At 51.2% G+C, this 27,365-nt stretch overlaps 1 protein-coding gene across 25 annotated transcripts in view; it reads left to right on the top strand.

The window, feature by feature from the left end:
* dlg1b (discs large MAGUK scaffold protein 1b) overlaps nt 1-27,365 on the top strand; it is a 65,623-nt gene that overhangs the window by 28,428 nt on the left and 9,830 nt on the right. For 9 of the 25 annotated variants that reach the window (XM_076981508.1, XM_076981506.1, XM_076981515.1 and 6 more), the window contains 12 exons: nt 623-787; nt 3,258-3,356; nt 12,801-12,899; nt 13,327-13,380; nt 15,819-15,869; nt 16,901-17,025; nt 18,515-18,684; nt 19,422-19,558; nt 19,715-19,859; nt 22,629-22,794; nt 24,846-25,002; nt 25,654-25,756. In XM_076981508.1, the coding sequence (XP_076837623.1) occupies nt 623-787; nt 3,258-3,356; nt 12,801-12,899; nt 13,327-13,380; nt 15,819-15,869; nt 16,901-17,025; nt 18,515-18,684; nt 19,422-19,558; nt 19,715-19,859; nt 22,629-22,794; nt 24,846-25,002; nt 25,654-25,756 (1,471 nt within the window). Of the gene's footprint in view, nt 1-622; nt 788-3,257; nt 3,357-5,049; nt 5,204-6,865; nt 8,060-12,800; nt 12,900-13,326; nt 13,381-15,818; nt 15,870-16,900; nt 17,026-18,514; nt 18,685-19,421; nt 19,559-19,714; nt 19,860-22,628; nt 22,795-24,845; nt 25,003-25,653; nt 25,757-27,365 lie in introns of those variants that run through there. The other 16 variants (XM_076981512.1, XM_076981517.1, XM_076981516.1 and 13 more) reach the window with 8 other exon arrangements.

The raw sequence follows: 27,365 nt of genomic DNA, 5'->3' as shown, positions 1-27,365 counted from the left end.
CAGTTTTAAAATGAGCTTCCCAACGTTTCCTTCTGATCTACACATGAGGAGGCATCTCCTAGTCAGACATTACCATACATTTAATCACCATACATCTCCTAGTCAGACATTACCATACATTTAATCACCATACATCTCCTAGTCAGACATTACCATACATTTAATCACCATACATCTCCTAGTCAGACATTACCATACATTTAGTCACCATACAAGGTTCTTCTTCCTGCATGTTGATTGTAACTGCATACAGTGGTTGCCCCAAAAGTTTTTCCTGTCCAAATACGACCTGTTATTACAACCATACATCCATCTGTGGTTTTTTTTTATTTACTTATTTTATTATTATAAAAGGATGCCATTTTCAGCATTTCAAATAAAGCAGGTTGCCATATTATTACTCTTACTAACAGATGCTCAAATCTCCATTTGAGGCCATTAACTCATATTCCAAAACGGTCCCTTTATTCTTGAACCTGTTGTTTTGGAATGAAAGGTTCCCTTTTGGAGATCTGGGCTTCTCTCCTATTGTCTGCAGTCCTCAATCATCCCCCCATCCCTCCCTCCACCCTAATTAAGGCCCTTTTCTAATGAGCCTGTCCTCATTGTGCTCCACCTCCAGAAGTACAGACACCATGAAGAGGACACGTCCCCCCAGGAACAGAGCTCTCCTCAGCTCACCGACGACACGCCGGACCCGGAGCTGGTCCAGGTGGCCGAGAAGAACATCTCGCAGATCGAGAACGTCCACGGCTACGTGGCCCACGCGCATATCTCGCCGATGAAGGTAAGACCTGGCTGACCAGAGCTTCTCCCACCAGTCCAGGCATGGACGGTTCCGTGCCTACCCTCCAGTCACCTGCAGGACATCTCATACATCTCATCATCCAAATGTCGCCAGTTTGTATAATTGACACACACACACACACACACACACACACACATACACACAGTTTGTGCCAAACGGGACGATTAACGGCCAAGACAGCGGGCCACGCAGGCCAAGCAGAGAGCTGTTTGGCACGGGGAGGATACTCGCCCTGCAGGGGGTTTAGACCCCCCCAGCACAACACACAGGCCACGCTTCCCCCTCTGGGGGGTCGGAGCTTTATTAGAGAGGCGCGGCTGACCACCCAGAGGGCCTCTCTTGGCTCTGGCGTACGAGTGCAGGGCGTTTCACGGAGCCGAGCGCCGCCTGGATTTAGAGACGCTCCGCCGGCCGAGCTCGCAGCGGTTCATTAAAATGGCGGCACGGTAGGCGTAGGCGCTGCGTCGGGGCTGTGGTCCTGCTGGCCGTGCATGTGCCGTAGAGGCTCGAAGCCGTCGCGCTCTTGCGTTTGATTGGCTTCCTTAACGTTTTGGCCAGGGTGGGCGGAGGCTAAATGCTAAACAGTGGGTGTTTGGTGTAGTGTGACGGTTTCTCTGTGATGAAAGGCGGTGAGATTTTACCCAGAGCCTCTACCGTTCCCCACCCATGATCAGAATCTATTTTTATTTAGTTTATTTAATTATTGTGGCTTCTTGGAGTGTTTGTGTGAAGCTGCCCAGGCGTTTTACTCAAGGTGAACTACAGTCGCTCTCCAATATGCTAACTGAAAGAGTGATTGTCTGGTTGTCTGAAGGTGTGTGTGTGTGTGTGTGTGTGTGTGTGTGTGTGTGTGTGTGTGTGTGTGTCACATGCATTTACGAGCACTCCTTCACTCCTTCCATGGCTTTCGCGCTCTAGTGCTTCGCGCTGCTCTCAGATTTATGACCCCCACCCCCTGCGCACTTGCTCAGTCTTGTACTTGCAACACACACACACACACACACGCTTAACACACACACACTTGATTCACGCCTGCCACCTCCCATAACCCTCAGCTATCTCGTTTAAACTCTAGACCCCTCCTTCCCAACGAGCTCCTCCCTCTACCCACCCCCACCCCCCCTCTACCCTCCCAGACACCCGCCTCCTCGGCCACGCCCTTGCCATGAGCTCACACACAGCAGGGCTCCACAAATCCGCCCGCCCCCCCCCTTGCACGGCGGTCCGTTCTCGCGGACCCTTCCTACGCCGCGGCCTTCCGTCGGGTCCCCGAGTGTCTCGTGGACTTGGTGAGTGGTTTTATCAGAGGGTCCAGAGTCTAATGAGCAGGAAACACCTTCCCCTCTAACGGACTCTCCTTCCTCGGTTTGATTAAATGCCACAGGTGCTATTGTGACTTGTGGAGTATATTCACCTAGCCGCACAGTATAAACAAGGCGTTATCGTTCGTGGTGATTAATCACCCGCCAACATTGTTTGGCACAAGACAAATAGTGTTGGCGGGGGGGAGAAACTTCTTGAGGAAACTGTCTGTAGTGTTGGAGATCAGGGAAGTGTCTCCATGCCGCACGGTGAAAGCCACGAGTGGGACTTTAGCTCCACCTTGTGGATTGTTCAAGTTATGGCTGATGTCCATAGATTTAGTGACTAACATGCATCTTGCTGGAACGAGTGATTTTTCTCTATTGATTTGCTTAAAGTTTATTCTGCACCGATATATTTTTACCATTGAGATAAAAGATCATAAAGATTATAAGATCACATCACATCCTGATTGAACAGCTTTCGTGATGTTTTGTGACAATAACTATGATGATACCAACCGAACTACAGCAATACTAGTGCTGTGTGTGTGTGTGTGTGTGTGTGTGTGTGTGTGTGTGTGTGTTGGTATTTTTACCAGTTGAAAACTAAACAGCAGAGGCAAACTGTCAGGAATTGCAGGAAGTGGTTTAATTTTTTTAATTATTTTTATTCTTCTCCCAGTACACTACAGATATGCTCATCGAACCAAATGTTACTGAGCACTTTACCTCCTCGTTCCACCACGTTTGCTGCTTCTCACGCTGTTCTCTCACGTGGCATTCGGGGTCGCGTCTCACGTCCATGCCTTTGGTCCATACTGCTTGCAGCTCTCATTCCGCACCAGAGTTCGTGTCCTGGTCCGAGGCCGACCGGCCCGATGGGTCTTGGCCCGCTTACGGGCACCAGGGCCCGAAAGGCAGCAACAAACCGAACCAACAGAAAGCTCACGCCAGGGTTCGTTTTAATCGAACCGAAGCTGCACACGCCTCAGCGTCCTCTCTTTCCACGGTCTCCCAGTATCTGTGTCTCTCCGTCTGCCTGTCTAGGCTGGACGTGGGGCTCTTCTTAAAGTCTGCCAGTTCTGTGTGCACGTGTGCGTGCGAGTGTTCTGTAAGCTGAACCGCGTGCCCCCCTCCCCCTGTAGGTTGACTCGTTGGAATGCATCTTTGAAGGGCCGCCCACGGTGGGGAGCGAGGATGCCTCCCCCACCCCCATGTGCCCTCACAGCCGCATGACGGTCCAGGTAACTGCCCCCCTCCCCGACCCCCCCCTGCCCCCCCCCCCCCCCCCCCTTTTTTTTTTTACAAGCTGGGGAACTGGCTGCAGCCATCTCTGTGTGCAGCAATTGAGCGCCGTGTCCCGTCGTGTCCCGTCGTCGTCCCGCTACGTGTGTGCGGGCTGCGTGGAAGGCGGGCGGAGGGTTGGGGCGGGGCGTCTGTGCTAGATGGCGCAGTTCCCCTCATGCATGACCTCACCGTCGTCTCACGTAGAGCCGCTCGCTGTAGTCGCTGTAGTTTGTGTGTTTACGACGCCACCCGCACCCGTCGTTGGGGGCCGCCTGGATCTCTTCGAGCTTCTGCCCTCTGATTGTTGCTTATGGCATATCGAATTGCTTTGGGTCATGAGGCATGTCCAGAAGCACATTTGCCTCTTTAAGTGCACGGCTGGGTGTGTTTGGAGCGCTGAATCATCGTAGAGCTAAGATCCCTGTAACCTTTTTACTGTGTGAATTTCTCTCCTGCATTAAACTAGGGTCGGTTCAGCTGGACGTGTGACTGGATCACTGGTATCTGTACACTAGTTAAGGTTCTAGTGGGAATGATTTCTTATTTGTGTGCTGTTTCCTGCTGGACGTTCATGGTTCAGTTGTGCTGGTGGAGAGAGGTGGTGTAAAGAGGTGGTGCTCACACCGTCGCGGCGAAGGCCGTGTCCCGCGGCGGTGTCATTCCGTCGTGCCGTCGATTAGCCTCGAGCCGCCACTCGTGTCCCGGGAATGACGTCGGTAGCGCTACATCTCCGTTTCTGCTGCCTCGATCGGCCGGACCCCCGTGCTCGTGCGGACGCAAAGTGACCCGAATTCCCCGGCCGGAGCTGCCCAGGTCCAACAGGAGAGGAGGGAACCCGGCGGGCGTCCGGACGGACGACGCTGCGCTGCACAAGCCCCGTCCGGATCTGAGGAAGGAAAGAGGAGATCGGACTGTAAACAAGAGCAAGACGCACGGATACTGCAGCCGGGGAGAGAGAGGGAGGGAAAGGGGGAGGTGGGTTGAGAGAGAGAGAGAGAGAGCGCACAGCAGCCCTGAAGTGGACTGAAATCGCTCCGTCAGGAGAGGCGATCAGGGTGCGGGGCGGGTGAGCCAGGCACTCGTGCTCGGCCCGGCGGTGTGGTGCTGACTCATACGGCGGGAGGAACCTGCAGCTGGCAACTCCGGGCTGAGCGCGCATCCCACCACCGCCGCCCACCGCTGATTGGACCCCCGTGCCAGTGAGTCGCGTCAGACACAGCTCACCGAGTTAGAGAGGGAGAGTAGGGGGGAGAGGGAGAGAGGGAGAGAGAGAGGAGGGGGAGTAAAGCAGCATTTTAGTGATGCGGAGACGGTGAAAACCTCTTCGTCTCCCTCAGTCTGCCTCTCGCTGTCTCTAGGTCTCTCGATTTCTCTCCGTCTCACTTTCTTGCTCACTCGCACGCTCGTTCTCTCTCTCCTTCCCTGCAGCAGCGGTGTGCGTCAGATCACCACCGTCTCTCTCTCTCTCTCTCTCTCTCTCTCTCTCTCTCTCTCTCTCACACACACCCTTCTCCGCCACTCATCGGAGGTCGCCGTAACCTGCCAGGCATGTATCCGTCGCCCGTGTGCTGGTCGTGCAGAGGCTGCCTCTGAGATGCCTGCGTAGGGAGAGTCGGAGGCGAACAGGTCGGGCCGTTTAGCCCCACCGGAGCGTGACCCTCCCCCCTCGCCCCCCCTCTCCCTCGCCCGTCCGCCCCCGCACGCCCGACCCACGATGCTCAACTCCGTGTGGTACGCCAAGAAGGTGGGGCGCCGCATCATGGGGACCCTGCGGAGGACCAAGAGGCTCCACCTGCACCTGCTGGTGAGTTCGGAGCGTTACGGCGTCCGTCGGCGGCGAACAAACGCGCACGAGGAGGTCGATGTTGTGACGGCACCCCCGGCGCTACTAACCCCCCCCCCCCCCCCAACCACCCTGTCTCCCCCCCACGCGGAGCGGGGTTGCCCTCCGCACGGACACCGACAGACACGTCACGCTTCACCGTGTTGATCTGTTGCGCACTCCGCGCAGAGCTCCGATTTATTAACGCGAGCCGCGGCTTTTGCAGAAATCGGTCGGGGCGAACGCCGAGTCGATTTGATGTGGCACGGCATTGTTGGGAATGATGGGAACGCTGGGGGGGTCGTGGTCTCTGGGGGGGGGGGGACACGGACGGACGAGCATGAGTTTTATTGCGGTGGTTGTCTGTGATGGCCAGTATGGCTGTGCACTCTAATGGGAGGACGTGGAATCCCACACCTCCTCATCCTGCTGCCTGGCAACCTGCGTGCTCCTGTCATGCAGCAGTGTGCGCTGTCTCTTCTACACACACACACACACACAGGCACACACACACAGGCACGAACGGCGTGTCACTGATGAGGCGATCCGGGCTTAATAAGCTCCGGTGAACGCTCTGCGTGCGATATCTGGAGGAAGAGGCTGTGTGCGTGACCTCTGCTGTCCGTCGTCGTGGTCTCGTGTGTCGTGTGCGTTTCACCTTCTGTTGTGATCAGCTCACCACAACAGCGCAGTAGTGCCACTACTACGTCTTTAGGGCCTCCTGACATCCTGTTCTTTCTTTACGCTGGAAAAATTCCTTCTTTCTCAAGATTGATGTTGGCCCCTCTGTGTGTGTGTGTGTGTGTGTGTGTGTGTGTGTGTGTGTGTGTGTGTGTGTGTGTGTATGTGTGTGTGTGTGTGTGGGGGGGGGGGGGGGGGGGGGGGTGTAAACGATGGACAGCACTGCAGGGAATACGAGGACGTAACCAATAACAGATCCCCACACGGGCTGCCCCTGTTTTGATCGCACAGCTGACTCTTGAGCAAGCATTTCCCAGACGACATCTGTGTGTCCCGACACCACGCGTTCAGGGCATGACCGCCGGTCGCAGGGCCTGACCCCGACATCGGCTGGTCTGATTTGCAGGCCATCGTTGGTGTGTCCATGGGTTGAAAATAAATATTCCAGCCTAATATTTCCTTTTTTCCCCCCACGGGGTCAGACTGTTCTTTTAATTTGTTGATATCTGCCTTTCCCGCCGTGCCGTTCAGGTTGGTCTAACTGTCAATTAGATGACAGCCGGGACGGTTTCACTCTTGCGGAAAAAAGAAAACTCTTTTAAATGAGTAATGCAGGGTCCTCACTGGGCACACATATACACACACAGTGTGATCAGGGGTAATTTGGAATGTTTTATTAATGTCTCAACACTTTCCCCTCACAATCTCTGGAAGAGGTCTGTTCGTTGAGGGATTGTCTTCCACCAGCCGCAGGAGCGTACGCTGAAATCTCCGCCGTAAATCACAAATCTGCGTCGCGATGACGAATCATTTCTGCTCGCCCGACGGCGTGACGGTGTGAGTGTGGCTGTTGCCGTGCCTCCCCCACACTAATGAACATGTCAGCATATGAGGCTGTGTGTGTGTGTGTGTGTGTGTGTGTGGGGGGGGGGGGGGGGGGGGTGTTTACCGAGGCGTCTGGCGCGGGCCGGGAGACCGGGGCTTGTGCGGGAAGTCCTGCTGGCTCTCTTAGATGTGCAAGCGGTTGCCATGGCTTTCGCTCCCGCAGGAGGGGAACCGGAGCCTGGCGACAAAATTACCCGACTCATCCGACACCTGTGGCACATCGCCGGAACGTTCTAGCTGGAATGGTCCCTTCGGCGCGGCAGAAGAGGAGATGAACCACGGCGTGTGTACCAATCCGAGCGTCCACCACCTTGGCCGAGGCCGGCTGACGGCTTCGAACCGTTTTTGAGGGTTTTAGATGGCTCGGACGTGAAACGATGCCGTTTTGATCCTCGCGCTAACGGTAGCTGGATTCTTTGCTCGGCCTGCGTGGTCGGTTCCATGGCAGCGATGGAGGATTTAAGATCGAAACAGGTTTGAGCCTGTTTGGTATGATTCCATAGTCACCGTTTGCTAACAAAAAGACTCGAACTCTAAACGAGCGAAGAATTGAGCAGTCTGCAGTAATTCAATTGCTGGCCTTCGCATTTCGGTTTGACTGATGATCTTCGGGGCGCACGACTGTATTACTATAGCAACCGTGGAAAGATTGAGTGCCAGCTCGCGACGTGTCCGGCGATTGATTTCTGTCTGTGAGTGTGCCGTCGCCAACTCTTCATGGAACACTGCCGGTGGCTGACTGAGCACACAGCCTCGCTTAGATATTTGCACTTCGTCTTCGACTCGGAATTCACTCTCTCCGTTGCGTCTACGCCGTTGGGTGCGGCTCGGCGCCTCGGCCGTCTCCGGGGAGCGTCCGAGGGGCTCTGGGATCACGAGGACGCAGCACAGATGAGACCGCCAGATACTGTCCCACACAGGAAGTCTCCGGCGTAATTAAGGAAGTCGTTTAGGAGCTCGCCGCGCTTCAGTCCCCGGGGCCGAGTAGGCGGTTCCGTCCCCCCCGGACGGCGGTACGGTCCGAAGCGGATCGTCTGCGCGGCGGCCATGAACTACATATTTGGAGGCAACACCTTGTACTCGCGGGGGAGCAGAGGCGGCAGCACCAGCTCGACCCACGGAGGCCCCGTGGGACCCCGCCTCCGGCACTGGTCCATGCGCAGCTCGTCCGAGGAGCCCGCAGAACCCGGCCGGTCCCCCTGGCGCCGAGTGCTCGCCCTCCTCGCCCGCCTCAACGCCTTTACAGACTGCGTCGCTGTCCGAGCCAGTCAGGTAAGGGCGCGCGCCCGTGTGTGTGTGTGTGTGTGTGTGTGTGTGTGTGTAGTGACCTGTAAATCCAGACACTCCGTGTCATCTGTGTTGAAGAAGAATCGGTTCCATCTTCCTGTCCTGTTGCTTGTGGACTCTTCATTACGATAATTTGGTTTGAATTGCACTTGGGCTTATTGAGGTCAATGTTGAACTTTTCTCTACTCTTGGAACTTGTGTTTTTTTTTAATCCAATATTTGAATCGAATGTATTAAACACAGAATCCTTTGGCTTACAAAAGTCCATCCAATCAGTTTTTAGCATCCAGTATACTGAACACAGAACTACAGAGAGCCACAATGTGTTGGTTATTCGCTGCCTCATCAACATTAAACAAAACCTGTTGTCCTCACATTAGGATAATGGCTATAAATTTGCATGCTCCCATTTCATTGGCTAGAATTCAAACAGTTGTGCTGCGGGAGTTTTCACAGGTTGATGCCACTGTTGATGTACTGGTCCAGTAGTTGCTATGGTGACACCACGGAGGCTGGTGATGGTTGAAACACATGCGTCGTGTGATTCATTTTCCTTTCAGCATTCTTTTTCATCTGAGCTTTTACCTCGTCAGCAACATCATAAGTTAATGTCTAGTAATGTAACGGTGTCGTCTGGCTGTGGCAATATCCATTACTTAATGCGCACCTCCCTTTGAAATGGAGTGACTTTAAGGTGCAAATAAGCTCTGGTCAGATGTAGGTCAGCAAGTAAAAACTTGTTCTATCAAGAAAAGAACATCTGTATAGTGATATTGTGTGTGTGTGTGTGTGTGTGTGTGTGTGTGTGTGTGTGTGTGTGTGTGTGTGAGTGTGTGTGTTCATTCATGTCAGAAAATGAGATGAAATAAAATACTTCCTTATGCAGACTGATAGTAAGGGCATGAGTGATGTGTTTACGTTACAAAATATTTTCTTGCCTTACTAATGAATATTAATGGATTATGGTTATATATGCATTGCTCATCACAATTTTATGCAGTGCATATTAACATTTAACATAAGAGTTTTTGCGTTATTCCCTGTGTGACCAGTAGGTGGCTCTAAAATCACATTAAACAATGTGCCGTTCTGCTGATCCTATTTCGAAAACAAATCTTAGAATATGCGGCTTTATACCCTGCCATTTTAACTGTTCGAACTTCATCATATTGTTGCAGTACATCAACACAACAAATATGGATCGGTTGATATGAACTTCCTCATCTATTAAGCACAATTAATCTGACATTTATAATTTAATATGCTCTTCTATATCACAATTGATGTATGCAGTATCTAATCTGGAAGTCATGTACAAATGTTTGAGTACACCAGCTTCAAAATGGTTCTTTTCCATCAGCTGACCCTGTTCTTCTCCGACTCGTATCCAGATCCACTTATGGTCCAACCCAGTAGCTCGAGTCGTCATGTCAACACTATCCCAGCTCCTCCTGTATTATTCATCCCTCTGTTCATAATTTAACAAATGTAAAGTCCCTGTGCGTCCAGACGCGGCGAGGAGCCATCTGTCGAGTGTGAACCAAAATTCCTCATAAACGCAGCGCTAAAAGACTTTTATTTTGCACAAGGCATCAAAGAAATGCTGGAGTGATCTTAGGAAGAGTGTTTGTGCAGTGAAGATCTCTCCTAACAGCCGTGCTGGCTTTAAAAAGCTGCACCCCCCCACCCCGCCTTAATGACACACTATACACAGTATGATGCCGTCTGTGCCTGAGCACACGTGTGTTGGGGGGAGCCCGTCAGACACGCGTGTGCTCCCTGGCACGGTTGCAGCGGGGCGGGCTGCATGTGCTACGAGCTCGGCATGGATTATTCATACCGGGAGGGAGCCCCTCCGCCCCCGGGCCGGCGTGCGCAGCAGAACCAGAATCAGCGCAAAGGGGGGTGAGACGGCCAGAAAGCGCGACGGTTAGAACGCGCTCGTGAAGGATCCACCGACACCACCGCGCCAAGCATGTCCACGTACGACCAAGTTCTGGGCTACACCTCTCATAGCTCCCATGGCACCAGGAGAGGGCTGCCCAACAGGCACTGTTGCCCAACGCCAGCGTCCGTCCTCGTGCACCAGCCGCGCCCCATGGCACCGCTGGTTGACCCCAGCTCCTGCACCCTGTCCGCCCGGGTCACCAACACCCGGGACAAGTCCCTCTACCTGCAGAACGGCATGAAGCAGAGGCCCACCAAGACCCCGATCACAGCGGCTCTCCCGAGAGAGAGACTCCCGGCCAGGGCCGGGCTGCCCTGGGCCAAGGTACGTGATGGACAGACAGAGGTGGCTAAAGAAAGACGAGTTTTTAAGTCGTGTCAGTTCTTCTTTGCGGCTCTCCTCAAGGGTTGGGTTGCTGAAGACCTTCCTTCCTTAAATGTGGATCGGTAAGAGAGACCGAATTGCTGCTGGTTGTTTGAAGTTCTGAAGCAAAAACCCGTCTTTGGATTTCAGCAGTTCTGGCCGTTGCTTTTTACCTGGTACATCAGAGCAAAGAGTGTGTGTTGTCTTGGGCAACGACTCCTGGCTGGCTCTCTCTTCCTGTGCTCTACTTTTGTACTTTCGGTACGTACAGCAGTAGCTACTAACATGCTGGTGTGTCCTATACACTTAACGCTGTCAGCAGACACGATCTGAACAGCACCGTGATGATTTCTCTTTCCCCTCGTGTTGGGTTTTGGCCTACATATGGTCAGAGGACTTCAGTGTCTGCTATGGAATGGTAAAGTAGGTCTCTGCTTGATGCAGTCGATGCGCACTGGTTTCACTGGTTTTACGGAGCCTTGTGACGGACCAGCAGGAGATATCTGCTCCTCTCCCCACTGCTCTTTCTCAGCTTCTAATTGGCCCTCAGCATTGTTCTGTATTGACCATTACAAAGGGTGTGTGTGTGTACGTGTGTGTTCATAATACATGCAGGCTTGCATATACGATGCTACAGAATAGGAAACCTGCGTCATTAGCCTCTCTTCCATGAAGGGTGGTGAGATCGTGCGGTCACCGTTCCAATCGAATCTCCACGCACACGTGGTCCGCCACAGAATGTTTACGCGGTTGTGCTCGGGAAGGCAGTACCGTTCAAGTGGGACGGCTTAATGACGTAGGGGCTCTCCGATTGGTCCTACGAAGAGGTGAACCTCTTGTAGCTTTCTCTCTAATGGCCGGTGTTCGGCGCTTGAAGTACATGCTATGCTGTTTAGCGAAGGTACAAAGCGCTTAAACCCGTCACAATTCCCAGTGATCCCTCTCAGACGCTTGCAGTGCAGGAGTGGTTTAACAGCAATGAGTGCCAAATATTTCTCACATCCAGATTTCCAGCAGTAGACTCAGAAAAATAAACCACTGCCAATCTCTGCAGTGCGGAATGGGTCGGAATGGTGCAGAATAGTACGGAATGGGTCGGAATGATATGGAATGGCCTGACATGTCCTTAGTAACAGTTTGGCCCCAGAGTGGAAAAGAGGCTATTGTGTTTTGAGTTGTCCTAGTGTTGTTGAGTAATCGATCAAACAACCGTGGAAACTGAGCTAACTGTGTCATGACATATTTAGATTGAGACTGGTGTTTGTAGAGTGTACAGTGGAATAAAGGGTTAGAACACTGAACCAAACCCAGCAGTGTGAGCTTGGTGTGTTTAAGGGTGTTTGTGGGTGTGTGGTGGAGAGAGAGAGAGAGAGAGAGGGGGGGGGGTGTCTGACTCCAATACCTGTTTAGTAATAAGTAAAGAGGAAATGCTCTTTTCAAAACTTACAGTTCATAGTTTGGTCTTAATTGATTTCAGACTGTAAAGGACTGGAGTTCCTGTTCTGTGCTCATCCGTCTGATTTTCTTGCTTCTAAAGATACAGGTTCATCTACAGCATAATTTAACATATTTACAATAATTCAGTAAAACACTCTACCCCTGTGAGAGGATTCGGCTAGAACAGTGCATAGATGAAACTCGTGGTTGCATGTGCTGTTTGATAATGGATTCAGAGTGCAAGACGACCATTTTACTGTTTATGGGATTAAACATAAATATGGGGACGGTGGTGCTTTCTTCAGTTTTGGAGGAAGGAGGTTGGAAATGTGCTACGTGTGTGTGTGTGTGGTGGGGGGGGCAGCTTAGGGCTGCCTCTGGGGATATGGCAGAGCTAAGCTGTGGACATCTGCCTTGTGAAGCGTGCTTCCATGATGTATGTGTGTGTGTGTGTGTGTGTGCGTGTGTGTGTGCGCGCGTGAGCACGCAGGTTCTGCGGACTCCGATGTTCATACATATATGTAGTCTAATCTCACTCTTTCCAATAATAGCACTCTTGGCTTCACTTTCTAGGGATTAGTGCACTTTCGTGGTATTTGGGTGCGACGTGGTCAGCAGCTGGTGCGGAGTGGCGCTCACCTGCTGACCTCTTCAGTTCTCTCTTCACCGCTCGACCTATCGACACAGCGTGCTCCCCTAAAACCACACGGCCCACTTCACACACACCCACAGCTCCACACCCACTGAGACGGACCACCTGCACACACACACAGGCTCACGACCCCCGCGCGCGCACACACACACACACACACACACACACACACACACACACACACACACACACACACACACACACACACAGGCTCACGACCCCCGCGCGCACACACACACACACCCACCTCTCGCCGTTTGGGCCCTCCCTGTGTATTGCTGTTGTGTATGCATGTGACCTGACCTCTGACCCCTGCTATTGTTCAGCAGACAGATGCCGCCCCGCCCTCCGCCCCCATAATCCCCGTGATCCCAATCTCGCCCGTCCCAGTGGAGACCGCCGTCATCCCTTCACCGACGTCACAGGTCTTTTATTTTTTCATTTTTTCCCCTCCTTTTCTGTCTCTTCCACTCTTCCCTCCCTCCCACCCTCCCACTCTCACTTCCTCTCATTCCCTCTCACTCTTCCCCTTCTCTCCCTCCCTATCTCTCATTTCCCTGCATCTCTCCATCTTTCCGTTGATCATTTTCTGTTGGTTCCTGCCCTTCCCGTGCCATTTTGACAGGCCTAGAGAGATAAAGAGAGAGAGAGATCATCACTGATCTTTCTCCCAGGAGTGCCGGCGTGCATTCATGCTCCAGTACTGCATATTCTGTAGCGTGAAGTGCCACGTACGTATGTGCGGCCCGCGCGGCCGCCTGGGCCCCAACACGCGGCTGCTCCTCTGCTGGTGTCGCGGGTCGCGGGACCCTCTGACGGGGCTGCATCTAAATCGCCTGCTTTCTCTTGCAGGCAAATCCTCCCCCTGTCGTTGTGAACACAGAGAACTTGGAAACAGCCCCATATGTAAGTCACTCTCTTTTTTTATATTTATATATTTTTTTCTACAATGTCTCGCCTGCCCGGTTAGGAAATATAAAGTTGTGCATTTCCTTATCGGCATGTTATTTGTGGAAGTGCGGTGCAGGCCGGTGGATACACCCCACGGATGCCCTATAGCAGTTAACCTTACTCGAAAGTAGAATGGCTCTCCACAATCCGTGACCTGTCTAGGCCCCGTCAAATAATGCCAACACCGGTGCTTAGCGTCTAAATGGGGTTCAGGACACTGTGTGGCAGTGTGCTTTCACTTTTGAAGATGTTTTGTTCTTTTCACATGATCTCACGTGGCCAGCCAGCCTCTTTCCGCTCCCTCTTGTAGTCCCCCTGGGGGGCGGGAGCATACTGAGTGGGCGTGGCCTGCTCCGGCGCTTAGTCGTCCCTCTGGGAGGAGCCTCTGAGCACCATATGGAACCCCCGGGGGACCCACATCCTTTTTGTGTCTCGTAATTGGGGTCCCTGTAATTGATCTCCACGCGGAAATCGTGGCGTAGAGGAAAGACGTGAGCGCGTGCGTTTAAGAAACTGAGCACTAATGAGGCTGATGAAGTCGAGATGATTTTTACGGCCTTCGGGTTCTGCTGAAAGCGTGTGCAGCGCGGTGCTGTCCGTGGTGCTGAAATCGAGTGGAACCTGGTCATGCTCTCCAGGCAGTGCTCAAGGCCCAAACGTTCGGTCACTTCTGCCATTTTGTGTGAGGAGGTAATTTCATCCACATTTCTCTGACGTGGTGCATAAATACCTTGACTCTTATGAACCAATACCCATAGCTACAAAGCAGAAAGATCCTGAGGGATAAAGATCAGGTCCCGCCCGCCAGTCCCGCACGGCAGTAGCACAGTCCTGCAGCAGTGAAAAGTCGAGCGAAGACGCTATAGAGATGACCCGCTCCGCGCACAGTCTCCCTGGTGCTGGAGGCTGGACGTGCTCCCTGTGTGCCTGGGGAGGGCAGGCGTCACTCTCTAATGGCTGCGCTCCACGTAGATCCTTCAATAACCAAGTGGTGTAAATATTTAAACGCCGTTACGCGAGTCAGCAGGAGAGTTTGATTTCCGGTGTTTGTGCGGAGCCGGTGGCTGGTACAGCCGTTCGCAACGCAATGGAGTTCTTACACTATCTGGTACGTACCTCAGAGTACACGGGTTCAGGGAAAAACTGGAAGACAGCAAGGCAGAAGGCACACGGTTCGGGGCGGGATGTTCGGTTCTGTGTGACTTGCACTGCTGTTAAGGCTCTTTTGGCTTGAGGCGCCGCTTGTTCTGATTGACAGCTGGGAGAGAAACCTGGATGAGGTGGGCTGTCCAGGGAGTGGTGTGTGTGTGTGTGTGTGTGTGTGTGTGTGTGTGTGTGGAGCTCAGATGGGCGTGCAGTCTTGTCGGGGGTCACAGTAACGGGTCTGTTGTCCCGTGATCAGTGTTCCTGATCTCACCAGCGGCTCAGTCGTGACGCACGCCACACACACACCAAGTTGAACTGAAAACGGAAGAACTGAAAATTGCTGTGTGTGAGTGAGTGTGTGCGCGCGTGTGTTGTGACTTGTCAAAAAAGGGAGAACAATGTCTTTGGAGAACATCCCCTGAACATTGAGTATAATCTCTAAAATCTGAGGTGCAGTTTGCATTCTGCGGTGTGCGTATATGTGTGTGTGTGTGTGTGTGAGTGAGAGAGACAGAGAGTGATTGACAAAATACTTTATTACGAACCTTTTATTTATTTTCTTTGAAATGGAGGCCATGCTTTGGTATTTGTACTGCAAAACGATTATGCCGTCCATCTGAAAACATTTCCATAAATTTACAAAAATTAGCTGTTAATAATTAGCACATATCGCCTTCCATTAGGCAGTGGCTGGACATCAGTGTAGAGACGGTGTATCATCTGTGTCTTCTGGCATCTGCCACCCGTCTCCCAGCCCTCAGCCATCACGTAGATTAGCAGGTCGTAGGTGAGAGGTCGAGATGGCACCGTGCCAGCCGCCACTCTTCAAGAACAAACAAAAAACAAACAAAACAGCACAGTGAGTTATAGCGCCTGTCGTTATTCAGTCTGGGGGGCCGTTGGCCTTGATATGGATTTGATTCCAGTTTCTGGTCTAATATGGCGCTGATGGCTTCAGTTTGATGACTGTGACCTCAGGAAACCCCCAGTTAGCTCCATCAAAACGATGACCCAGTGGGCCGCAGAGAAAAATCCCATCATGGTTTGAGCTCGTTTTGCTTTTTTGTACATCGTGTCTTGTGAATATTGCAGCAGACAGCATGAGTTTTGCAGCCATCCGCTTATAGCCAAGGCGACTTGGTCCCGTGTTTTGTTACTTGTTCTGAGAGTTGGCTCCTTCGATCGATGTTCGGACCCTCCAGACATTCTTTTAATATGCTATATAACATCTGTGTGTTTGCCTCGAGGTCAACGGCACAGAGGCGGACTACGAGTATGAGGAGATTACTCTCGAGCGGGTGAGTGGACCTAGTATTGTCACCATTTTGTGTGTGCGCATGAGCGTGTGTGTGTGTGTTCCCAGTGGTGTGCTCTCCTGGTTTAGGCATCGACGGATCTGCAGAGCTTGGCCAGTGAGAATACAACTCCGTTATCGACCAGTCAACATCGGCCCGGGCAAGGCCGCACGTAGCACACTAGGCCAATTTGATGACAAAGCGTGGCGATAAATCGAAAGTCTGTGAACAGGATGTCGTCTCTTCTAATTCGATTAATTTGCCGTAATTGCCACCCAGCACGGTGCCCTGTGAGTTCAGGGTCAACAGTAAACATATATGAGCCCCTCAGATTGAGCTGCACGAGTTGTATTTTGGGCACATCAAACTTGGTGTTTTGCATTTTTACTCTCCTTCCTCTTATTTACAATCATGTCAGGTAACGTGAAACACACCAAACGCTCCTGCTAAGTTAAAGCCCAGTAATTAAATTGCCAGATGTCCGCAGTAGCAGTGGAGGTCCAGCCAGCCAATACAGTCGTCTGACCCGACAAACAAGCCTTATCTCTACTGTTACCAGGGAAAGGGAGTAGTTGGGCGGGGTGCACAATCTTGCTTTTCCTAGCTGTGACGTAATCCCAGAGACGTAATCCCAGAGACGTAATCCCTGGCTGGGCCTGTGGCTTCCTCTGTCCTGGTGTCTCTGTATGTAGCACGGACTGCGTCGTCCTCTCTAGCGCATTATTAACATGGCATGAATAAACAATGGGCCTCTCACCAGGCCGTCACAGGGTGTCTTCACGCCCGGCTCTGTTTCACGCCCGCTTCGCTCAACCGCCACCCGCACACCTCCCCCTCGGCCTATCGGCATTACGGGGGGTGGGCTTTGTGCATGCAGACGTGTACACACACACACACACACGCACACACACACACACACACACACACACAGAGCCACCTCCAAATAAGATGGTCACCAAACGAATTTATAAGTGGCAGAACCGTCCCACCAAGCTCCATCTCGCCCTGAGTTTCTGGTCTCGCCCCGTCTGCAGGGGAACTCGGGCCTGGGCTTCAGTATCGCCGGCGGCACAGACAACCCGCACATCGGAGAAGACCCCAGCATCTTCATCACCAAGGTCATCCCCGGGGGCGCCGCGGCCCAGGACGGCCGGCTGCGGTAAGTGCGAGGGGGGCGCGCAGGGATCCGTGGGGCCCGAGTCTGCTGTCAGAACCTCATTAAAACTGCAGCAGTTACGGGGACACAGGCGGAGCCCGGAGAGACAGCGATGATGGGCCACCAGCAGCACCATGACAGGCAGCCACTAGGAGACGGACCACCACACACACACACACACACACACACACAAACACACACACCCGGCCCGACCGGGGAAGGGGGTCTGTGCATCTGACTCGGACAGATATCTGGTTGTCCTGTGAAAAATCATTTGCACCTTACACACACACACACACACACACACACACACACACACACACACACACACACACACACACACGATGCAAGAATGGGGACTAAACATCTAATTTGATGGATGTGTGTCCTTGAGTGGATTAGCTCTCTTTAGTGGGTGTGTGTGTGTGTGGGTGTTTGCACGTGCCTGTGTACAAGCATTTACAGGACAGGATGATGGTCATGGCTGTGTGTCCCCATTAGAGCAAATGGTATCTGAGGTTCACACAAGTAACAAAAACAGGAAATTCTGTCCATCACTCTTCACACAGCCTCGTACATGTATGATCTACTCCTTACACGCCTCATACATGTATGATCTACTCCTTACATGGCCTCGTACATGTATGATCTACTCCTTACACGCCTCGTACATGTATGATTTACTCCTTACATGGCCTCGTACATGTATGATCTACTCCTTACATGCCTCGTACATGTATGATTTACTCCTTACATGGCCTCGTACATGTATGATTTACTCCTTACATGGCCTCGTACATGTATGATTTACTCCTTACACGCCTCGTACATGTATGATTTACTCCTTACACGCCTCGTACATGTATGATCTACTCCTTACACGCCTCGTACATGTATGATTTACTCCTTACACGCCTCGTACATGTATGATTTACTCCTTACACGCCTCGTACATGTATGATCTACTCCTTACACGCCTCGTACATGTATGATCTACTCCTTACACGCCTCGTACATGTATGATCTACTCCTTACACGCCTCGTACATATACTCCTTACACGCCTCGTACATGTATGATCTACTCCTTACACGCCTCGTACATGTATGATCTACTTCTTACACGCCTCGTACATGTATGTTCTACTCCTTACACGCCTCGTACATGTATGATTTACACGGCCTCGTACATGTATGATCTACTCCTTACACGCCTCGTACATGTATGATCTACTCCTTACACGCCTTGTACATGTATGATCTACTCCTTACACGCCTCGTACATGTATGATATACTCCTTACACGCCTCGTACATGTATGATTTACTCCTTACACGCCTCGTACATGTATGATCTACTCCTTACACACCTCATACATGTATGATTTACTCTTACATGCCTCGTACATGTATGATCTACTCCTTACACGCCTCGTACATGTATGATTTACTCCTTACATGGCCTTGTACATGTATGATCTACTCCTTTCTGCAGGGTGAACGACGTGATCCTGCGTGTGAACGAGGTGGACGTGAGGGACGTGACCCACAGCAGAGCCGTGGAGGCGCTGAAGGAGGCCGGCTCGCTCGTCCGCCTCTACGTCAGGAGGAGAAAGTCTGTCTCCGAGAAGATTGTGGACATCAAGCTGGTTAAAGGACCCAAAGGTGTGCCCGTCCTCACGCCCGTCTAGCCCCCCGTCCACACGTGCCGCTCGACGTACTTGTTACTGTACTGTAGGAATTAATACTGTATTGAGTGTTGTTTGTTTTTTATTAGGTGTACAGAAGGAATGAGGGATAGATAGAAGGATTGATGGAAAAATAGATGGATAGATGGTTGGTTGCTTGATGCATGAATGTGGGAGCAGAGGTTTCGTGGGGCGGCGGTCCAGGTCACATGCTGGGAAGAAGCCCCTCCCTCTGCTCTTCAGTCTCGGGAGACCTCTGTACCTCCCTGTCACGCTGCGCACAGCAGTGCTGCTTCAGAGCTCCGCCCCCCACCTCTCCCCCCCCCCCCCCCCCCCTTTTTACCGCAGCAGCCCGTCTCGGAGCCTGCGTTGCCGTGGCAACCCTTCCCCTCCCTCCCCCTGTCCTGTCCTCTCTGGTTCTTCAGGTTTATGATCACAGTGGCGTTTGTTTGTTTGTTTGTTTGTTTGTTTGTTTGTTTGTTTGTTTTTATTTATTTTCGGCGGACTGCAAAAGGTTACCTGGGCGGCTGGTGTTTTTTGAAGTAGTGACGGCTCACCGCATTAGACAGATTTACTGTAATCATGGTGGCACTCTCTGTGTTTATAAACCTTTTTCCCCTTCACATCATACCCAATTTACCACTGCACTGTGTTATGAAAGCATCATCACCGACCTCCTCCTCCCCCCTGTTTCGCCATCTTGGTCCGTCCCAGGTCTTGGCTTCAGTATAGCAGGGGGCGTAGGGAACCAGCACATCCCGGGGGACAACAGCATCTACGTCACCAAGATCATAGAGGGAGGAGCGGCACACAAAGACGGACGGCTGCAGATAGGAGATAAACTTCTGGCTGTGAGAACATATCAGCACTCACCAGATCACACACAGGAAGCTGTTTGCTATTAGCATTAATGCAGACTGTGCATTAATGCAGTGTGTGTGTGTGTGTGTGTGTGTGTGTGTGTGTGTGTGTGTGTGTGTGTGTGTGTGTGTGTGTGTGTGTATTAGGTGAACAGCACGTGTCTAGAGGAGATGAGCCACGAACAAGCTGTGACCGCCTTGAAAAACACGACAGACGTCGTCTACCTGAAGGTGGCGAAACCCAACGCGGTCTTCATGAACGACAGCTTCGCTCCTCCGGACATCACCAACTGTGAGCACCACCTGCACACCCTCACTAATAAAAGTCACTTTTATACACATTATCGTTGGTAATCACTGGGTGGGTCCTAGAGCCTGCCAGATTACAGCAAACACTGTAACATGAAACGTGGTCACACTGATTTTAATACAATCGGTTACAACATGAAACACTCGTCACGCTGATTTTAAGCATAAGGGTTTAAACATTTATTGCTGAAAAGGTTCCTTGCAGAGGAATTCACCTTATTTCACATTTTACCCCTCTAACAATTTACTGGATAATTTCTATGGTCAGTTTTACATTAATAATGTTATAAACTTAACCTATAAATAGGTTATGTTCCTTTATAAATAATATCTTAAAGGTAATTTACATCAAACCTCCCCATTGCTTTTGAACTCAATTCAGTGGCCAAATCCATATTTACACACATTGTACGTGTGTCTCAGATGTCAGGGACACAAACGTTCCTCGTAATTACTTTGTAGAGACCAAAATAGCATTGCGTAACGTAAGGCTGCCACGATTAGTCGACTAGTCACGATTATGTCGACTAATTTAATAGTCGATGCGTCGTGTTTTTTTTTTTTTCTCTCCATACTGCTGTGGTCGCGTCTGCCTTTCTGTCCCTAACACACATGCGCAGTAGTGGAAACCGAGGTAGACAGTGGACGATATCCCAGGACATTATACAGACTGGTATCATGGCTACCCAGCTACGGAACTCAAAAGTGTGGGATCATTTTCCGTAACCGGGTTCCGAAATGCGTGCAATATCTGCAAGGCAGAACTTTCCTTCCACGGCAGCACAACCGCGATGTACGAGCACCTGAAGCATGTTGTGGCTTATTATGACAATGATGAAGAGGGACCGTCATCTCTGTAATCTAAATCGCTAGTTAGCTGCTAACGTTACCGTAAACAGAGCGCTAACTTTGTACTTACCTATCGTGGTAACTGTAAAAGATAACATTAGTGATGGCGATTTGTTAGCCTTAGCACGCATTCGTGTGTTTTCTGTAACGTCAGTGAGACCAAAACTTTATTTTTGTGAATAATTCCTTAGTTTCAGGTACTTACCTAATTTGATTTATATGTAGCTACGTTTGATGCCAGAGACAAATGAAAGAAAGAAAAACCTAAAAAAAAAATTCTTTATTATTGTATTTATTTTTGCGTTGTTTAAGCCAGTGCCTTATACTTATTTTAATAATTGTTGCAACAAGTTGCATATTTCATTAAAGGTTTAATGAACTATGATCTTAATTGTTTTTATTTTTAGCTGAAATCTAATGATGATTATATAATAGCAGTTGCATTCTAGTGTGATAAGCTGTATGTTTTATATTCAATTAACGCACGATCCGATTAGTCGACTAATCATAAAAATTAATCGGTGATTAGTCGACTATAAAAATAATCGTTTGTGGCAGCCCTAGCGTAACGTAACGTCAGAGTATTTAGTGTTCGGTTGTTGTTGTTTTTTTTTTTCTGCCGTTCCGCTTCTGTTTTCACTCTGCCGTGCCGTGACCAAAGAGCACACCGTTTTTGCAGAGCTGCGAAATACGCGACGCGTTTAAGGAATGCGTTCGTGGAGGAGGTGAGGTCGTGTCTGACGAGCGTCGCTTTGAAGGCGCCGTCTTTGTGTTATCTGCATCATCCGAGGGGTCGTATTGCTCCTGGTCAATTCAGGCACCTTTGGGAAAGAGTGGAAAATGAACTCTTGCTTTTTGGCACGATGGACAATATCCTACCAGCAACAGTAACTGAAACCAATGCAGCCAGCAAGCGTGTGTCACTGAAGCTGCTTCCTGTTTTTAAACCAGTGAACGACTGGTGAGGTTTATCCTACCTCCAGCACCCCAGAGAAGAACGTGGTTCTAACAGGAATATGCTGGCATAGTGCTAATTCAGCATGCATAGACGGATGGGGGCGTAGGTGCTGTTGTTTGCAAGTAAGGATTGTATAAACAAGGCTAACAGAGTTTCATTTGAACTCCTACTACTGGTGCGGGTCCATTAAACAACATTTAAAAAGCACATTCATCTCCATGTAACTGAAATCCCTGTGGCATTTAAGATGGACCTTAAAGCCCTTTCGGGCTGATTCAGATCAAGTGTAGCCTGACGGGCATTTTAGACCAGCCATTCCCAGCGGCCACGGGAATCTCGGTGCAGCGGCCTGCGTGTAGGGCACCGCGTGGTGCTGTGTCACACCCAGGATATGAGAGAGAGAGAGAGAGAGAGAGAGATGGGGTGGAGGCAGAGACAATGGGAATGAAGGGAGAGAGAGACGGAGCCATATTAGTTTACTGCTCAGCGTTTGAGCTCCTGCAGGTGTCCCTCCCCTCAGCTCCACGTGTAAACAGAGCCTTCACAGGAGAGGAGGTTCACCACAGCCCCGCAGGGACCATCACTCGCCGCCGCGCAGCTGGCAAGGAGAGCCCGGTACCAACCAAACTCCCAGAACAGCTGGACCAGGAGGGTGAGAAGGGGCAGGGGCGTCTGAGCCTCCGCCAGCACGGGGCCCGAGGTGCCGTGGAGCTCAGTGGCAGCGTTTGTGGGACCTGATCCTCTGACGATTAGGTCTCTGCACCATAACGCTGACTCATTACTGTCAGTATCAGCTATCTTTTGAGATCCAAGCGGCAAAATTTGACTTTTCTTTCGATTTTTTAACGTTTTTTTTTTTTTTTTGCGTACACTTGGCAGATGTTTGCCGTCGTCCGAGGCACGTTGCTTTGAAGTTTGATGTTGCTTTTTCTCTCTTACCTTCAGCTTATTCACAAAACATGGAGAACCACATCAGTCCGCCGGCCTTCCTCAGCCAGCCGCCGGCCCCCGACACCCCCGGGCCCTTCTCCCCCAGCCCCAAGCCCCCCGACACCCCCGGGCCCTACTGCCCCAGCCCCAAGCCCCCCGGCGGGGAGGACGACATCACCAGGTAGGGTCCCTCCCCTGCAAAACTCAGACCGCACACACTCAAGCTTCTGTTGTTGTTATTGTCTTGCTTTGTCATCATTACTCTAGTAACCTTTAACAATATGGTGGGCAGGTCAGCTTTAGACATGTATTTTTCACTCTGTAGTGGCAGTTTGTCGGTTTAAGCACACAGACACTGATGAAGTGAGTGAATGTTTCTTCGCCACGAGCACAATGAAAGCAGGATGAAAAAAAAAACACCTCACAATGACGTTACGGTGTCCGTTTACTCCTGCGGGGTGACGCGTAATTGCCAGTTGCCATGGACACCGAGCGCAACACAAAAACGTCGTTTTACTTTTTTGAAGTTCGGCGATCCGCTTTGACGTGTGACGTATCAAAAATTCAGTGCTTCACCTCCCGAGGAGCCGAGACGTCACCAGCACACGGGACGGGGGAGGGAGGAGACCAGTGTCGGCTTACCAGTTCACCTTCCACACATAGGGTGACCTTCAGGGCTTCAGCATGGAAGCTACCAAACACGATAGCAGCAACCATTTCCCCCTCCCTCTCTCTCTCTCACTCATCTCTCTTTCCCTGTCTTCCTCCCTCCCTCTCTCTCATCTCTCTTTCCCTGTCTTCCTCCCTCCCTCTCTCTCATCTCTCTTTCCCTGTCTTCCTTCCTCCCTCTCTCTCATCTCTTTCCCTGTCTTCCTCTCTCTCTCTCACTCATCTCTCTTTCCCTGTCTTCCTCCCTCCCTCTCTCTCTCACTCATCTCTCTTTCCCTGTCTTCCTCCCTCCCTCTCTCCCTCTCTCTCATCTCTCTTTCCCTGTCGTCCTCCCTCCCTCTCTCTCACTCATCTCTCTTTCCCTGTCTTCCTCCCTCCCTCCCTCTCATCTCTCTTTCCCTGTCTTCCTTCCTCCCTCTCTCCCTGTCTTCTTCCCTCCCTCCATATCTCTCTCTCTCTCCCTCCCTCTCTCTCTCTCACTCATCTCTCTTTCCCTGTCTTCCTCCCTCCCTCTCTCTCATCTCTCTTTCCCTGTCTTCCTTCCTCCCTCTCTCTCTCATCTCTCTCTCCCTGTCTTCTTCCCTCCCTCCATATCTCTCTCTCTCTCTCCCTCCCTCTCTCTCTCTCTCTCTCATCTCTCTCTCCCTGTCTTCTTCTCTCTCTCCCTCTCTCTCTCTTCTTCCCTTCCCCTCCCTCTCTCCTGGGTAGCGTGAGTGTTTGGGAACAGCATATCTCTAGTTTCACTCCGTGTGAGCCGGCACACAAACAAAATCACATCCGCCCATCGCGCGGCCTTATTCGGGCACTGAAGTCCGAGCCCTGGGGCGGAGGTGCCGCGGGGCAGACATGAGCCACACACGAGCCTCGTTATCGCTGTGGCGTTTTAACGAGCTCCAAATGTAACGTCGTTGGCTCGTTTTCATAAAATCACGGTGTCACCAAGACTCTGGTTTGTCAGCAAATGAATATCCAAGAGTGTTGCAATCGGGTGTAATAACTGATTCAATTAATCTGATTTTAGACGAGAATTTGAAAATGAAGCGAGACTGTCGCGCGTGGCCAAAGTGTCTTTCGAAAGAGGATGAACACTCAAGCAAATAACAGTGTACAACTGCCGTCTTCCTAAAGATATATCGCCATGACATTTTGAACTGTAATGAGCTTTGACTGAACGGTATTTGACCTTATAATCTGCGTATTTTACTGTAGCGTTGCCAGGGGGATCTCTTGTCATTCAACTCTGTGCTTTGCGCAGTGGAGTAGACTCAGGGCTGCACTGCCCTCTGGAGGCCAGTCAACAGTACTGCGTCTGCAAACAGCACTCTACCTCTTACAGATCGTGGCTGCATTTTGTCTTGTTTATGAGCTGAATAGAAGGCTTGCTCGCACTCTATTGGGGGGGTTCCGAACTTTGCAGTGTTTACAGAGGTCAACCACTTTTTTATGCTGTTTTTCAATACCAGTTTTGAAGATAAATTTTTGTCTGTGTGAGTTAGGTGTTAGGCACACCTTTGGTAGAAATATGACTAGTGTGTGTGTGTGTGTGTGTGTGTGTGTGTGTAGAGAGCCCAGGAAGGTGGTGCTCCACCGCGGGGCCACAGGGCTGGGCTTCAACATTGTGGGCGGCGAGGACGGAGAGGGCATCTTCATCTCCTTCATCCTGGCGGGCGGCCCCGCCGATCTGAGTGGAGAGCTGAGGAAAGGAGACCGCCTGGTCTCTGTGAGTGGCCCCGAACACACACACACACACACACACACACACACACACACACACACACACAGCACAGAGAACCTCCAGCATCACAGGCTGTCTAGACACAGAGCTACAGCCAGTTTATAAACGTCTGACAAATGAAATGGCTGTATAGACGAGACGGGGGCTAACTGCATTAAGTTGAGCTTTGTTGCTCTGTGTGCAGTAGGGCTGCGTATACATCACATCAATACTGTCATCATAGCATCACATTATTAATATTACAGCACCATATTATTATTACATTTACATTTGGGCATTTAGCAGACGCTCTTATCCACAGTGACTTGCGTAGATGGGTCAGAATTCAAGACACCCTTGAACCAGAATACTGCTAAACTACAGGAATCGATGGCATTACCTAGTATTGCAAATAAACACAGGCTTAGACTTAAACAACAGGAATTAAAACTAATACCTAGAAATGTAAATAAACATAGACATAAATAAACATTGTACACGGACAACAAGTGCTATCTGTAGCGTCAGCGGTCACCAACAAACTTAAATGACCATCATCACGACGGTCCTGATTACTCATGAACACCTCCGGCTCACGTGAGGCGGGATCGTGTGAACACCCCCCCTCCCCTCACCGGGCGTCTGCCTCTCCCCCAGGTCAATGGCGTGGACCTCCGCAGTGCCACTCACGAGCAGGCCGCCACCGCCCTGAAGAACGCCGGCCAGACCGTCACCATCATCGCCCACTACAGACCAGAGGGTGAGTCTCTCCTGTCCGGCTGAGTTACTGACCAATCAGACCGCTGTCCCAGGGACCCGTCCGTCTTCGGCAGAAATCCACTCCGCCGGGCTGTTGGTAGAGCGCTGTCCCTGTCTGAATTAGAGTCCAGTAACCCTGTGAAACTGCATTTGATTATGTGTAAAGGTTGTGTTGTTTTGAAGGGTCTGTTGACTGAATCATGATTGCGTCCCGGTGTAGTTTCATGTCTGTGGCGTCTGTACTGATCTGCTGATCTCCGCTCTGCTACTGACCTAGATTAATCCCAATCTCTCGGAGCATAAGCCCTGATTCAGCTGTCCTGTCTTAGTCAGATTAGATTATGATATGCAGCTCTTTTGGCTAAATTATGCTAACATGCCTTGGGTTATTCCGCTGGCTCTTTCGCTCTATTGCGATCGCGAGGATGTTTCCGAGTCCGGCAGGATTTCTGCAGCCGTCGATGTCGCCCGGACCGGCGGACGTGCTTCCATTCCCGCAGAGCCCATGTGGTCATGCCCCGGCTCCGGCTACCGACCGGCTCTGACTGGTTTGCTCCGTACGTGCGCAGACGTGCCGCTACCGCATGCAGAGCCGACGGGCAGTTTACGACGGAACGGTTGCGAGGATCCGTGACGTGTCCCTGGAGGATGTAGCACGGCTCCTCGATGACCTGGAGGTGTGGGTGGGGTGAAGCGTGTTGCACATAGGCTTCGTGGCACGGGCCGGTGTGCTTTGTGTCGAGGCATCAGCACACAGGTTTGCTGGGATCATAATAGCACACATAGAGTGTGTGGACATTTGTTAAAAGGACAGTTTAGCACAGCCTTTGATACTGGGCGATGGAGAGAGGGGGAGAGAGAGAGGGGGAGAGAGATAGAGGGAGAGAGAGAGAGAGAGAGAGAGAGGCAGGACAGTGGGCCCTTTTCAATCCACCTCTCAGCTGGAGTGTGTGAGAGCTAGAGGGTGTGTGTGCGAGCACGTGTGCGCACGTGTGTGAGGGGGAACGGGAGAGTGCAAGCTAGCCTGCACATCCAGTGGAACTAGTGGAAGCACCCTATTAGGGAACGTCCTGGAAGTGCGCACTTCTCTAGAAGGACGCAGGGACCGTAAGTAGTGCCCTATGTTCACTCCTGAGCAGCAGACGTAGGGGCCAGATGAATGTTATTTTGATGCGACTTGTTGACTTTCTCCTAAAGCGTGCTCTTCAGCTACTTGGAAGGATTACGTTGTTTTTAAATTGTTATTCTTCAGTGTTCTGCTGGAATGTCTGGCTGGCTTTGATCGTTTCCTAGTCCTGTTTAATGGACTGTCTTTGTGCATCTGCACGACGCAAACGAATGCCGTTCGGAGTTTTGTGCCTGGTCTTTGACGCGCTGGGATGCTCTGATCTTAGATGTTCATTACAGTGCTGCTTTAGGGGCATCATCACGTGCGGTCCAGGGTCGGTCCAGGGTCAGCGTGCTCTTTGCCGTGTGTCTGAGACTATCGTGCCGCATTTTTCTTCCTCCCTACATAACAAAGTTGTCTATTCTCTCTCTCATTCTCCTCTCTGTCGCCTCTCTCCCCCTCTCCTCTCATTCCCTCTCTCTCTCTCTCTCTCTCTCCTCCC

The sequence above is a fragment of the Brachyhypopomus gauderio genome, chromosome 19, assembly GCF_052324685.1.
Source record: "Brachyhypopomus gauderio isolate BG-103 chromosome 19, BGAUD_0.2, whole genome shotgun sequence".
Classification (NCBI taxonomy): Eukaryota; Metazoa; Chordata; class Actinopteri; order Gymnotiformes; family Hypopomidae; genus Brachyhypopomus; species Brachyhypopomus gauderio.
This window is presented reverse-complemented; position numbering and strand designations above follow the sequence as displayed.